The following is a 14451-nucleotide window of genomic DNA, read 5'->3' on the forward strand; positions in this document are numbered from 1 at the left end:
CCTATGTGAGGGAAGGAAATTAGTGAGAGAACCTGACTCTGTCTCAGGTTAAAGGTGGACATTGGTTAAAGATGATAGCTCAAATCTGGAAAATGAATATGATGATTTTTGCGGACAGAGGATAAAAAGCAAATTATCAGAATGGAACCATGCAAAACATCAGACTAAGGTGCTGGGAAAGAAAAATTACCCGAGAGGAGAGAGAAGCCTTTGCTGGAGAGGCAGGGAAAAACCAGGGAGAGCGTGTGTTTTCAATCAGTTACACTGATTACTCAGTAATCGATGTGTCTCATACTAATATGGCCAAAAAGAGGAGTTAGATCTCAAATGGGCCAAACAAGACAGTAGCAATGGTAGATGAATTTTAAAGGAGGACTGGGGATAGGAAGCAAATATCTAAGGATGACAAACGTAGAGGCTTTCGGCGGGTGCTCCTCAGTGTGGCTTTCAAGAGGCTGCCTGTTCAGTGTTTGCTTCTGGTCTGTGACAAGAGGATTGGAAACTCTTATAACAATTTCACTTTGCTGTGATATCCGAAAGCAGTGTCTATGGGCTGGTATTTGTTTCTTTGTTTGTTTGTTTTTTGTGTTTGTTTTTTGGCCGTTTAACTTATCTAGTCATTTATTTTATTGTGTTTTACAAGAGGGTCAGCCTCTGATGTATTGAGGCAAACAAAGCAAAAAGCCCTGTCCTTCACAGCATGAAGTTTTGAGAAGCACTGCTTATTGGCTGTGACAGCAAGGAGAGGAGAAACATTGGAGAAAACAGATGAAGGGGGAGCATTTTGGATTTGTTTTGTTTTGTTGAAGAAATATAGGAAGGAAAAGAAGAGAATCAAAGTGTTAGTGGTGTGGAAGGTACAAATAAGAGCTGAGATCAGGAAAGGATACATGAGATTTAAGGAGGGATTTAGAGCTAGACTAGGCATGTGCTTTTCAGCAATATGATGAAATTTCTTTTCTGAGGAATACAAAAGAATTTGGATGTCTAGGATCAATTTAAGGAGATTTTAACTGTAGGGCCATTAATTTTGTGAAAGTGCATTCTGTGAGCCTGGATGGTGGTGGTAGTGGTGAGTTGGAGGGCTCTGAAGACACTGAGGCCCTCCTTCTAGGTACCACAGCGTCTTGGAGAGACTGCAGACATGAACACCTACAGTCTCTTTGGCCCGGATGAACTTCGCCTGAAAACAATATTGTGGCCTCGTCAGTTTCCAACAGCTAATTATCTGCAGGAGAGGCAAACAGGAAGGATTAGTAATTAAAATAAATGGTCCAAAGGTGTTATGGTTAAAAATCTGCTTTAGCATTTGAATCTAAAACACCAAATTGCTTTTATTGCAGGTATGCGTGCTCCCTAGATTTTTTACATTTCCTACATAAAAGTTGGGGTCAATTTCTATTTTTTGCTTACTTTTTCTCTTCATTCCTAAGCCTTTTCCTGGAATATAAATTATTTTTTTCAAAAACATATTAAGCCACAATAGTTCTGTATTTTATGTATGCTTTATATTACCATGAAAATTGCACAGAGAAATGTGTATGTATCATGATGAGTTTATGAAAGTGAATTAATGAAAACATCATGGTGATTCTTCAGAGATAACCGCTAAACCAATGGGGTAAAAATAACCTTGCCATGTGAGCTTTTAACAGTGTTAACATTGCTTTTGGCCTAGTGTTGGAGTTTCATTTATGTGATTAGATTTAAAATGTGGACTATGCTGACTTCTGGCTCTAGAATGCATTTTTGATTCATGGGGAGGATTTGCCTTAGTCTCTAACAATGTATTGAATTCTGTAGAATCCTATTTCTACATTTTGTCCTAATGCAATTGGAGAGCTGCCCAGTGATAAATATTACTTTCTTTCAAATGTAATGGACAGAATTTAGAAATATAGGACAATGGATTTTACTGTGGTTGCACACTGGGTATAAATGGACTCTTTATAAATCTGTGCTAGGTGTTTCTCTCAGTCACCCAGCTCAGCAGCATCATAATCATCCTGTCACATTCGATGGATTTTAAATTTTTTCTTCTCTTAGGGACAGCATGAATCTTTTTTACACAAAGATTTGAACAAGAAATGTGATTCTTTAAAGAAATATATAGAACTGCTATATTGGAAATATTCAACTTTTTCTTAACTCTTATTGACAATCTATGCTTCCCATTATTCATATTCCTATAATTGTTTTAACCCATTTTCTTTTTTATTATAGAGGGCAATTTGGATAGTATACGTATGTCATGTATACATGTATCTATTAAAATATATTTTCTGTATTTTGGTTTTCCATTATTTTTATGTACATTGTAGTTGGTGTTTATCTTTGTAAAAAGAATTCAGGCCTTGAAAATAAGTGCATAAAACACTTAGGATTATTAAAATACATTCTTCATTCATATTGTTTATCTGCATTAAGTTAGTCCTAGACACTATATGACAGATCTGCTTTAGAGTTGAAATGTGTCACTAACTTTTGGTAAACTGTGGATTTCATATCAAGATGATCTTCTGGTTTTGTAGTCAGACACTTGGTTAGATAAGGGCTCTTCTGGCTTTCATCTTGGGTGAAAACTAGAAAGCTGTTTGCTATTTAGTACCTAGTAAAGTCTTTTGTCATCTAAAAATTATATTCTCTCTTAAGACATTTCTTCTGTCTTTTCCCTTAAATTTGGAAGACTAAGTACTTATTTTTAAGTTTTTCTTTTTCCTGTGACTGTTTGACTTTTCACCCTGGCAGAAGGTATCTTTCTGAAATGTCCAGTCATTTTTTCCAGGAGGCATTTTAAATGGACCTGGCTCCTGGAAGTCTGCAATAAAGAGACAGAATCAATACCTCCCTTTTGATTATTGCTTAGAAAAAATTTCACACTATTCTTGCTGTTGACATGATACATTTTCACTAGGCTTACAAGATTATGTGTTTAAGAAATACTTCATTTATCTTTTATTTATATGTGCTTCTCTATGTGTGTGTGGGTGCACATGTGTTTGTGTGTATGTGTGTGTGTGTGTTTGTGTGTGTCATGCTTCAAATTATATTTTTGCAGTATTTTCTTGCAGATTACTTTCATGGTAACTTTTTAACTTTTCAGAGGGGATATTGATGAAGTTATATTAGACTTTGAGTGTTTTTACATGTAGTAAGTTTGTCTGAACATTTTACTTTCTTTTCTCCTAAGCAGTTTATTTTTACTTTTACCTGAAAGTGATGTATTTATTCCCAAATCTCTATGTGTAAACTTGCAACTGCAGTTTTATTATTGTGATTATAGGTTACCCTTCAACATGGAAATTTTTTGACCTACATTTTGTTTTCTTGCCATTCGTGTTCTCTTTGCACTTTAGTACTTCATTAAACTTCCATAATTTTCCTTTTGAACCATTAACAAGTTTTGTGATTTGAAAAGTTTGAAAACCACAACTCTTACGAAAGAGTCACCAGACAACACTGTAGGTGAAATAACTTAATAATTTCAAGGATTTTTCTATGCTCTTTGGGAACAAATTTTTGTTTTTCAGTGTTCCAAACTTGCTCTATAAGAAATTTTATATATTGTACAATAGACACCAGAGTTTCATAGTAGTGTCTATATTTTGTTCACAAGTTTTACAAATACAAAATTTTTAAATGGTATGTTAGCAATGGCTGACTATACACAGTCTTTCAGTTTCATCCCAATCTTTGGACAATATGATCTAGAAATTCCTGTGTTTTTAAAAGATCAGTCTAAGACATAGTCTACTAACGTAATGGCAACTAAGGTTTTTTGTATTGACACACTTAAAATGTGTTTTAAAAAGTCTTTCTAATGCTTTTATTTATATTATCCACTCTCCTTAAAATGTTCATTTTGTTAAAATTGTGTTTAAATTTAGTAAGAAAAATTTATTTTATTTTTAAATTGAAATTAAGATAGTTTCTAAATTAATTAATTCATGATATTTTAAGAAACTTTCCTATTAGAAATATTTGTTTAGTTGTCTTCAGAAATAAAAAACATGGCAGTTTAAAAAATACTTGAAAGCGGTATTTAAATTTTATTGCTTTATTTCTACTCTTTAAAAAGTGTTTGAAGATATTACTTATATACACAAAAGTTACTTGGATAACTAACTAAACTAAACTAACTAAAAGTGACATTTTTAGTGAATGTGATTTTTAACTATATGTCTATGCTGTACAATTTGATTAAGGATGTTGTCTTCTCAATCTTTTAAACCATCATTCTATCTTTGCATAATAATAATTTTTTTAGTGATATAGTTCATTGGTATTTCTTAACTGTGTTCATCATCCTATAAATCTAATGAATTGAGCATATTTTCAACGAGTCATATGGCCATTAGCACACTCCCTAACAGCTTACTTTATGCTTTTAGCAATTTGAAAGACATGTTATGATTTTCTTCACTTTTGTAAAGTATTATATGGGGATAAAAGCCAAGAATAGAAAAGATCTAAAATATCTCCATCATCCAGGAATGATAACTGTAACTTTGGCGAAGTTACAGATGTTGATGTACAGATTTGACACCTTTCCTTTGTATTTCTTTTTATAAAACAAAATCATTGATGGTAATATGTAAGTTATAACTATAGAAATGTGATTTTCAGGTATTTGCAAGCATTTTTATGCGTGCATTGTGTAAAATCACATTGCATATCAGTGTAAGGAATTTGTGCCCTTTTGAAAAGTGAAGGAAGAATTTACTTGTGTTATTACCATGAGGACTTTATTATTTTCTTTAATTTACAGAACACTTATGTTCTGGTGCATGTTTTGGAGTGTATAAAAGTTTGTGTTTCCCATTTTAGCATGTGCTTTTGTAACTTTTACATGTTGAGTTTCCTGAAGTTCTACTAAATGGAAGTATTTAGAAGTGGGATAATAAACAGTAAGCATGTGTAAAACTTCTAGAAAATTCAAAACAGAACAGCTTTGTAATGTTCTTGGGAAAGGTGCTGTAATAGTTGCATGCTTGGGGTTTGGGTTTTGTTGAGTTCAAATGTGAAGTTTATTTTCCATTAAGCATTTATCAATTTACACATTTTACTTGCAGGAGAAATTTTGCAATTCCATGTAATAAGAACTTCCCCTGGTCGAGGAAATGTTACTGTTAACTGGAAAATTATTGGGCAAAATCTAGAACTCAATTTTGCTAACTTTAGCGGACAACTCTTCTTTCCTGAGGTAATACTGCAAAGAAAAGTCAACCACAAATATCTAGAAAGAATGGTGTATTTTGAGGAAAATGGGATAGAAAAGCAGCACTATTGTATTTATTATCTTTCTCTCTTCTCCAGACCTACGTGCTATGAAGTCTTTGACGATGTATTTAATTGTTTTTATCTTCCTTCCCATTGCCTCAATTTTAAGCCAAGCCGATATTACTTTCTCCTTGAGTAGTACATTGAACTTTTAATGACTAGTGTCCCTGCAGCACTTGTCTTCTTTTCTCTGCTCCAGTTTTTTCTATTCACCATTGTTGTAGAAACCTCCCCAACTTTATGCTTTGAGATTTCCGGTAGTGCCACATTGCTCAATGAATACGATTTACATTCATTAGCTCAGCATTCAAGATCTTCCACAATTAGCCCCTGTCTGCTTGGAGCTTACATTCCCATGAGTCAGTGGCTTTTATTTATTTATTTATTTTTAAGCCACAGAACTTTTGTTTAAATGAAAATATGTTTGGCTGCATTATTTATAATAAAAATAAAACAGGAGATAACTCATTCGATAACGATAGAGGGATTGATTTCTTTCTGTATAACATAGGGGTCGTTGAATACAACATTGTTTGTGCATTTGTTGGATGACAACATTCCTGAGGAGAAAGAAGTATACCAAGTCATTCTGTATGATGTCAGGACACAAGGTAATTCAGAATTTAATTTTAATTTTTTTTGGTATATTCTTTTCGTGAAAGAAAGAAAATTGTTATCTCTGTATTTAACAATTAGATGCATACCAATTTTTAAAATGTTACTTTATTATGTGTCCCCTAGAAATGTTAGATCCAAAAAACATTAGCATCATATGGGAATACTTATCTTTATGGACTAGAGAAAAAAGCCCTGAAACGTTTTGCTAAATAGTTACTTACAGAATAAAAATCATTTCCAAAGGTAGAATTTTTTTGAAATTAATTTGAGACTTACAGGCCAATTTGAATTTTGGACCAATTATATGGATAATTCAAATTTAGTCTTCCTTTTTTTTTTTTTTTTTTTGTGACAGGGTCTCGCTCTGTCGCCAGGCTGGAGTGCAGTGGCACTATCTCGGTTCACTGCAGTCTCTGCCTCCCGGGTTCAAGCGATTCTCCTGCCTCCGTCTCCCAAGTAGCTGGGACTACAGGCGTGCACCACCACGCCCAGCTAATTTTTGTATTTTAGTAGACAGGGTTTCACCATGTTGGCCAGGATGGTCTCAATCTCTTGATCTCGTGATCCGCCTGCCTCGGCCTCCCAAAGTGCTGGGATTACAGGTGTGAGCCACCACACCTGGCCCAAATTGAGTCATTTTTAAGCAAATTATCTGGGTACCTTCCTCAATTTCTACTCAGTTTCTATAATTCTGATAACCAATATAAACTAATAATGACAGTAATATATGAAGTGAAGAAATTCATGATCTTCCACCTGAAAGAAAAATGGAATGTGGCTTTTGTTAACCTGAAGATTTGTTAGAGAAGTAAATAGAACACTTTTGATTACCTTCATGTTTCAGAGAGTGAGGTTATATTTCCAATGATTAAAAGCTAATGCCAAATCACTGGTAGATTCCTCCCTGACATTTTTAGGAGTTCCACCAGCAGGAATCGCCTTGCTTGATGCTCAAGGATATGCAGCTGTCCTCACAGTAGAAGCCAGTGATGAACCACATGGAGTTTTAAATTTTGCTCTTCCATCAAGATTTGTGTTACTACAAGAGGCTAACATAACAATTCAGCTTTTCATCAACAGAGAATTTGGATCTCTAGGTTTGTGTTGCTCTAGAATGAATGGGTTTTCCAGGCAGGTGCTTATTAATATTCTACTTGTGTGGATGAAAGCCATTGCTAAAATAAATCAGGGACAAGAGAAAATTAATATTTTTTCATTCAGGACAGAACTTTATAACTTCCTTATTTTTGAAAAGATTAAATGAATTTTCTGTTTTCACAGAAATGCTGTGTAATTAACAAACATAACACTTCAGCAGCATACAGTAATTTAGGCTTTCTGTGGGTCTACTAATCTATGCTGGACTTGGTCATGGGTGGCTGTATTTCATATGTCTGTCATTCTTCTCATGGAACCAGTGGTAGCACAAAAGACCAAGTGAAAATGTGTAAGGCCCCCTGAGGTCTAGGGTTAGAACCAGCATATCATCATTTTTACCTTGTTCTATTAGCTAAAACAAGTCACATATCTAAATGCAAAGCCTAGAGGCAGGGAAATATGCTTTTCCCACAGTGAGACACCTGTGAGCCATCATATGGTAAAGATTATGGATATAGGAAGGGGTGAGGAATTGGGAGCAGTAATACTAGCTACTGAAGGTGCTTTTTGGAAAGGCAAAAAATCCACAATGGGACATTATTGTAAACGTTTAGGGAATTACAAAACATTTTTCCAACCTATTCAATTAGGAGCTATCAATGTCACGTATACCACGGTTCCTGGAATGCTGAGTCTGAAGAACCAAACAGTAGGAAACCTAGCAGAGCCAGAAGTTGATTTTGTCCCTGTCATTGGCTTTCTGATTTTAGAAGAAGGGGAAACAGCAGCAGCCATCAACATTACCATTCTTGAGGTAAAATTCCTATTTTTTTCCTTACTATTGTATTAAACCTGAAGTAACTACATAGAAGGTAGAAATTGATGGAAGAGTCTATAACATAGAAGTAGTAACATTTAGTAAGACACTTCTAGTAACTTTGCATTTTAAGACATCAAGTTTCGTGAAAACTAGGTCTACCTGAGTTTTTTCTTTTTGTAAAAAAAAAAAAAAAAAAAAAAACTCTGACTTTAATATCAGGTTTGGATACTCTGCAATTATAATACTAGAAACTTAGTGAATTCTTTTCTGCTTGATTCCCCCTGATGGTACCTTTAAATCATCTTATTTCTTTTCTTGATTTTGTTGTTATTGTTTGTTTTTTTTAATCGTACAGGGGTTTCTGTTCTTGTTTAGATCGACTGGCCTGCTGTTACATATTTTATTATAGACATACCCATGATAAAGAATTTTCTTAGGGTAATCCCCTTTAAGATGTTATAGACCTATGAGGTTTCAAGGAGTATTTTGATTACTCCATAGGATTCTTTGGACCAGAAAATCCATGTATGTCAGAATCTTTGTTGGTAGTAGGACCGTTTACATTAGAGATAGGGAGAGACTCACTAGAGGCAGATGGCACAATATGCAATTATGATTACGTTAAGCTTAACATAATCATTAGTGATTGAAATTGTATTTTAAATAATTTTTCACATTGTGGAATCTCATGTTGTTTTGGGACTTAGTGTATCAGTTACCTAAATACATTTCCAAGAGGTTTATAAAAATGGTACTCATGGAGGGAGTAGGAGATGGTGTGTAGGACAGGGGAAGGGAAAGAGGGAGAAAGCATGAATATTGCAGTTGAAAAAATATTTTTCAATTCCTATGTATTTTGGGAGTTCTATTTTAAAATGTATTTTATTATCTTGGAGGCCTGTTCTTTTACAAAATTATAAGTGGTATAAACCATCTACCTTCTGAAGTCAGTAACTTACTTTGTTGATTACTGTGGCACTGTGACCTAATACAACAGTATAAAAATTCCAAAGCTATAAAATTAAAGGTAATATTATGTCAGTATATGGGATATAACATGAGATTTGATAAAGCTTTCAATTAAGTTATCTTTCAAATGTATACTTTATTAATAACAATATAAATAAATGGATTGATTATTCCTTAGATATGTTAGGTTTTAAAGCAGAGAATACATAGTTGCCCTTCTTTTCTCTGAGGAGTCTAGGTTTTTTTGAACATGGGGTTTTTGGTTCCACCTTTGTTTCATCCTAGCTCTTTGCAACCCTTTTTGCTCCCCTCAGTAGCACTAGATTAAGAGATTGCAGGGCTATGTATATAGGAACAAACTGCCCTGGGGAGTGGTAGGGAGGAGTTATTGCATGGGGGGTGGGGGACAGTAAGAGTAGGCACAGCAGTCCTTCTGTGTCACTGACCTTATAACTCATATTGGCCCATATATTGCATAAGACAATCTAGAGATCATGATTTTCACATATTTGTTCACATGGAAACATGACTCCATTAAATAAAGTGAGGAGAAAAGCATACGTTGGTGAGTGTGTGCTGACATTATATACGCATAAATATATACACACATTGTGTTTCTTTGTAAATATTGACGGCTGGCTGATCATTCTTGACATGGATTTTGCTAATCCTTATGTTTGTAGTACCTGCCTTGTTTTCATTGCTATTATATGGACTAGTGATTAATAATAATAGCTATTAATTTTAAAGCATTTTCTCTAGGCCACTCTACACACATGATTTGTAATCATTATTACAGTCTCCCACCCAAAGGACCTATTATTGCCCCAGTATAGAAATAGTAGAATTGGAGTCCTAAAATTTAAGTAACTTACTTAAAATTATAGAATTCGGTACTAGGCCTCCTTGAACTGCAAAGCCCTTTTTTTTTTTTTTTTGTGGTATTCTATTCCTCCTTCTACACATTGGATATTATGGTAATTTAAAGTGTTTTGTTCATATTATGCTTAAAATAATTAGGCCTATATATTTATAAGATTGGTTTACATATTATATAAATCTAGGTTAAAAATGTTAAAATATTTAAGTGGTTTCATATGTGTCAACCTAATTACTTCCTATACACCCAAGTATAAGTTTAATACTTTTATGTTTATTTTTTCTAATTTAGATGTCTACTTTATGGTTGCATGTTTGTATCTTCTGTATACTAATTACACAGTTTAACTTAAAAACGGTTTCTGAGGGTTATTTTGAGAATATAATTAAAGGAATTTAATGGTGTGATTTTTTTCAGGATGATATACCAGAGCTAGAAGAGTATTTCCTGGTGAATTTAACTTATGTTGAACTTATCATGGCTGCTTCAACTTCATTTCCTCCCAGACTAGGTATAAGGGGTTTCTTGTTTGTTTCTTTTCACTCACTTCAAATGAAATGAAGAAACTTTGTTTTTGAATCAGAAGTGATCATTGTGCTGTTTTGTTAATCTTGGCTATGTGTCAAAATATGATGGAATTTTATATTTATTTTTGATACTCTCATATATTGCAGTTTTTACATTGAACAATGTAAAGACATTAAAAATTATTGTGTGATGTCCTTTAAATTTTACAACTATTTTATAAACAAATTTGTAATCCTCAAAATAGTTCTTTGGAAGGTACTTTTCTTTCATTATCTTTTAAAATTAGCTGTTTTCATTAGATCTCCAAACTCTCAGATGTTTTTCTTTTCTTTCAGGTTAAGCAGTGCTGTTGTTTGCTTCTTTGTTGCTTTGTTGTGTTCTCTGCTTCTCTTTTGACCTTTTTTCTTTTTCTTTTCATGCTTTTAGAAAAGAATCAGTTAATTCATTACAGACTGAAAGGTAAAACCTGAACCTTGGTACAAACTTATCTAGATTCCTTTGAAAAGATGTATTCCTGTTTAAACACAAACTCCTGTTTTCAGTGTGGACATTTACTACTGGGAAATTTTGTCTGAAGCCTGTAGGTGTGATGGCCCAATAGAGGGTGGTGCTGAACTGGTTAGAAGCAGTGCTGGACAGGGGAAAGTTAACTTGGGTTAAAGGAAGAGAAGCATGGCCAGGAGCAGTGGCCTGGGGAACAGACATTCCTTATTCATTTCTGAAACTCATTGTGATAACTTTGAAAATATTGAAAGGAAATAATCAGTTTCTAACCTATTGTTTGAATAGTTTCAGTTCTTTTGCTAAAGAAATAGATGATTCTAATAACTAGGCTGTTTACATCAGATATTATTACAAGATAATTATTATTCACACTAAGACAACTAACAAAACAATTCAGATTTCTTTCATCCTCTTACTGAGATAATTTGAATAGTTGACTTCTGTTGAGTGATTTCTAATGCTATTTCAAGTGCTTTGTACGTTGGTAATGTCATTACTTACATCTTCTCATTTTACAGATGAGGTAGCTTAGGCTAAGAGAAGCTGAGTAACATGCCCCAAATCACACAACTATGGAGTGGTAGAGCTGTCTTCAATGGTGTGGCCTGATTTTAGAATCTCTGCTTTTTAGCCTCTTGTCTGGTGGACACAAACCCTGATTTTATATGCTTTCCTGGACAGTGTTGTTCTTTTCCCTCTACAGAGAATTACACTCTCCCTACCCTTTCCCCATCCAGGCAGCTATCATAAGTGTCCTAGACTAAGGTGGTACCTCTGAAATTTAAAAGGTAAAGAACAATATATTAAAAACAAAAATCAAAACCGAAAAACCAATCAGGAGCAGGATTCGTTAATATTTTAAGACTAGCCCAGGAGCAGGGTTAGTAATATTTTAAGACTGAAACCAAAAAGCCAGCCAGGAGCAGGGTTAGTTAATATTTTAGGGTATTGGTAACGTACTAAGTAAGTTTGGTGGACAGAATAAAAATAAAAAGGGAAAGATAAGTTTACTTTGATATTAATCTCTCTTGAGTTCACCAAACCTTTTCCCCATCTTTCCCACATGTCTCAGCTTCTGTTTGTGTCCCTGTCTCTCTGTGTCTCTTTTGCATGCCTGTATGTTTCTCTGTACCATTCCTTGTGCTTCTCTTCTCATTTCTCTCTTTTTTTTTTTTTTTGGCTCTTTCTGCTCCTTCCAACTGTCCCCATTTTCCTTTCCTCCTGAAACAGTGATATTATAGAATAGAGATGCCAGATATGTTTTAACTAATTAATATAATAGAAACAAAACAGTAATCTCAGTTGTTAATTATTTTATATTGTTCTCAGTTGATTAAATTTCTATAAATCGGTGGCTTTTGTTAGCCAAAAGTGTCCTTATTCAGATGTGATAAACATTGTCTCTTTATTTTCTTAAATATCTTTTGAGTAATTTTGATAATACCTGTACATTAGGAGTTATATTATTTCAAAGGGACTGTCTTTAAATCCTATATCAAAAAGTACTTTTAATCATTTTTATGTATTTTAAGATATGCTGCTATTTTTTTAGATTCAGAAGGTTTGACTGCACAAATTATCATCGATGCCAATGATGGGGCCCGAGGTGTAATTGAATGGCAACATAGCAGGTAAGGCCAAGGCTGCGTGAGAGTCCTCTTCTGGGTTTTGTATTTTTTACTGTCTACCAAATAAAAGTTTATAAGGGAAAAAGTAATGTTTTTTTAAAACTATATTATAGGTTTGAAGTAAATGAAACCCATGGAAGTTTAACATTGGTAGCCCAGAGGAGCAGAGAAGCTCTTGGCCATGTTTCCTTGTTTGTGTATGCTCAGAATTTGGAAGCACAACTGGGGCTGGATTATATCTTCACCCCAATGGTGGGTCTCAAAATCTATCACAGATGACTTTTACAAATTATTTTATAATCATTATTCCTTAAGAATTACAGTGATTTAGGTCCCATATAAATAAATTATTCTTAATAAGCCATTACATATTTCAAAGTAAATTAGGACAGAAGATTTCCACATGGTAAAATAGTTCCCTTCACTATTTTACTATTCTAAATATTATTCTGTATGCATTAACTATTTCATTACAGTATTTGGTACTGGAGAACACAACCTGTAGTATTAAAGAATTTATATCATTTGATAGTCTTTCCAGAATGTTTCTCATACTTCTCGAAAATTTTAGCTCTTATTTCTTTGTTTTTGCTCACTGAAACACCTTTAGTGTTTTAAAATACTTTTATTTGATCCCTTCACGCCTTTTATTTCTTAGCCAAATGTTTACTTTCTCCTCTTCCCTCATAATTTTTTTGGAGACAGAGTCTCGCTCTGTCACTCAGGTTGGAGTGCAGTGGTACGATCTCGGCTCACTGCAACCTCTACCTCCCAGGTTCAAGCAATTCTTCTACATCAGCCTCCTGAGTAGCTGGGATTACAGGTGGCCACCACCATGCCTGGCTAATTTCTTTTTTTTTTTTTTTGTATTTTTAATGTATTTTATATTTTTAGTGTACTTCACCTTGTTGGCCAGGCTGGTCTCAAATTCCTGGCCTCAAGTGATCAGCCCCCTTTGGCCTCCCAAAGTGCTGGGATTACAGGCATGAGCCACTGCGCCCAGCCCCCTCATAATTTTTACTTTTTAGAGTTAATGTTGACAGTTTAAATAAAAAGATATAAACCAAAAAATAAAGAAACAAAGTTCAATGTAAAATAGCTTATTCTTTACATTTGCAACTATATTGTATTTCTTTCCAAACATTCTATAGAAACTCAGTGTATATAAATATAATACTGTCTGCTTTTACCTTTTTGACCAGATTCTTCATTTTGCTGATGGAGAAAGGTATAAAAATGTCAATATCATGATTCTTGATGATGACATTCCAGAAGGAGATGAAAAATTTCAGCTGATTTTAACAAATCCTTCTCCTGGACTAGAGCTAGGGAAAAATACAATAGGTAATTAATAATTTCTTATAAACAGCTTCCTTTCCTTCATGCTGGGTTCCTTAATATGGGGGAAGATGTAAAGGGATTAAAAAGTCTTGGTGGTTTTCTATGCTTACAATGAGAGTGATTTTAAGTTAGAGAATTTCAGAATTTCTGTGTCTCTATAACAGTGCCTCTAGCTTGTATGTGTTGGTGTATATAGGCGTGTATGTGAAAGACAAAAAAAGTAGGTTGATACTAGCGATAATATTATTTCCTCAGTTATTGTAGGGTTATTTAGTTTGTAGATGTCTTTCCTTTGGAATTTCAATTTTGCTCTGGTTTCCTACTTAGCAATAGAAGGAATTACAAAGGTAATTCCTTTAGTGTCATCTACTCTGTAGTATTTCCGCATAGTGTTGAGGTATACAGATACTTCAGACAGATTATGGGAGCCATAATTCTTTGGTTGGAACAGTTAGGTGTTGTTGCTAAGAGTCATTCTGCTCCATTGCTTGATAGGTATTGTGCTGACTGTTTAGAGAAGGTAAGAAAGAGACAAAGGAGAAAACTCGGGAACATACAGAACTTTAAGGTTGGAAGAGCTCTTAAAAAGTCACTTCCATTCCTTCTGATGATAGACAAGCCAGGTGAATTTCAAGGATTGAATGCTGACTGACCCTTCAAACTTCTGTTTTAGTCAGTGGCTGAGCAGGTTTTTTTTTTTTTTTTTTTTTTTTTAGTTAATTTGATGAATATTTGCATTCCTAAATTATTGGCCTTTATGGAGATATTTGATTTGTAGTAGAAAA

The 14451-nt window shown here is 34.0% G+C and overlaps 1 protein-coding gene across 1 annotated transcript in view; it reads left to right on the top strand.

Annotated features, from left to right (window-relative positions):
* The window catches only part of ADGRV1 (adhesion G protein-coupled receptor V1), a 596733-nt gene that overhangs the window by 124079 nt on the left and 458203 nt on the right, over positions 1-14451 (top strand). Inside the window, exons 35-42 of the mRNA XM_011978020.1 lie at positions 5073-5203; positions 5792-5891; positions 6816-6995; positions 7647-7810; positions 10083-10176; positions 12250-12328; positions 12439-12577; positions 13528-13669. Coding sequence (XP_011833410.1) covers positions 5073-5203; positions 5792-5891; positions 6816-6995; positions 7647-7810; positions 10083-10176; positions 12250-12328; positions 12439-12577; positions 13528-13669 — 1029 coding nt within the window. The remainder of the gene's footprint in view (positions 1-5072; positions 5204-5791; positions 5892-6815; positions 6996-7646; positions 7811-10082; positions 10177-12249; positions 12329-12438; positions 12578-13527; positions 13670-14451) is intronic.

The sequence above is a fragment of the Mandrillus leucophaeus genome, unplaced genomic scaffold, assembly GCF_000951045.1.
Source record: "Mandrillus leucophaeus isolate KB7577 unplaced genomic scaffold, Mleu.le_1.0 Scaffold187, whole genome shotgun sequence".
Classification (NCBI taxonomy): domain Eukaryota; kingdom Metazoa; phylum Chordata; class Mammalia; order Primates; family Cercopithecidae; genus Mandrillus; species Mandrillus leucophaeus.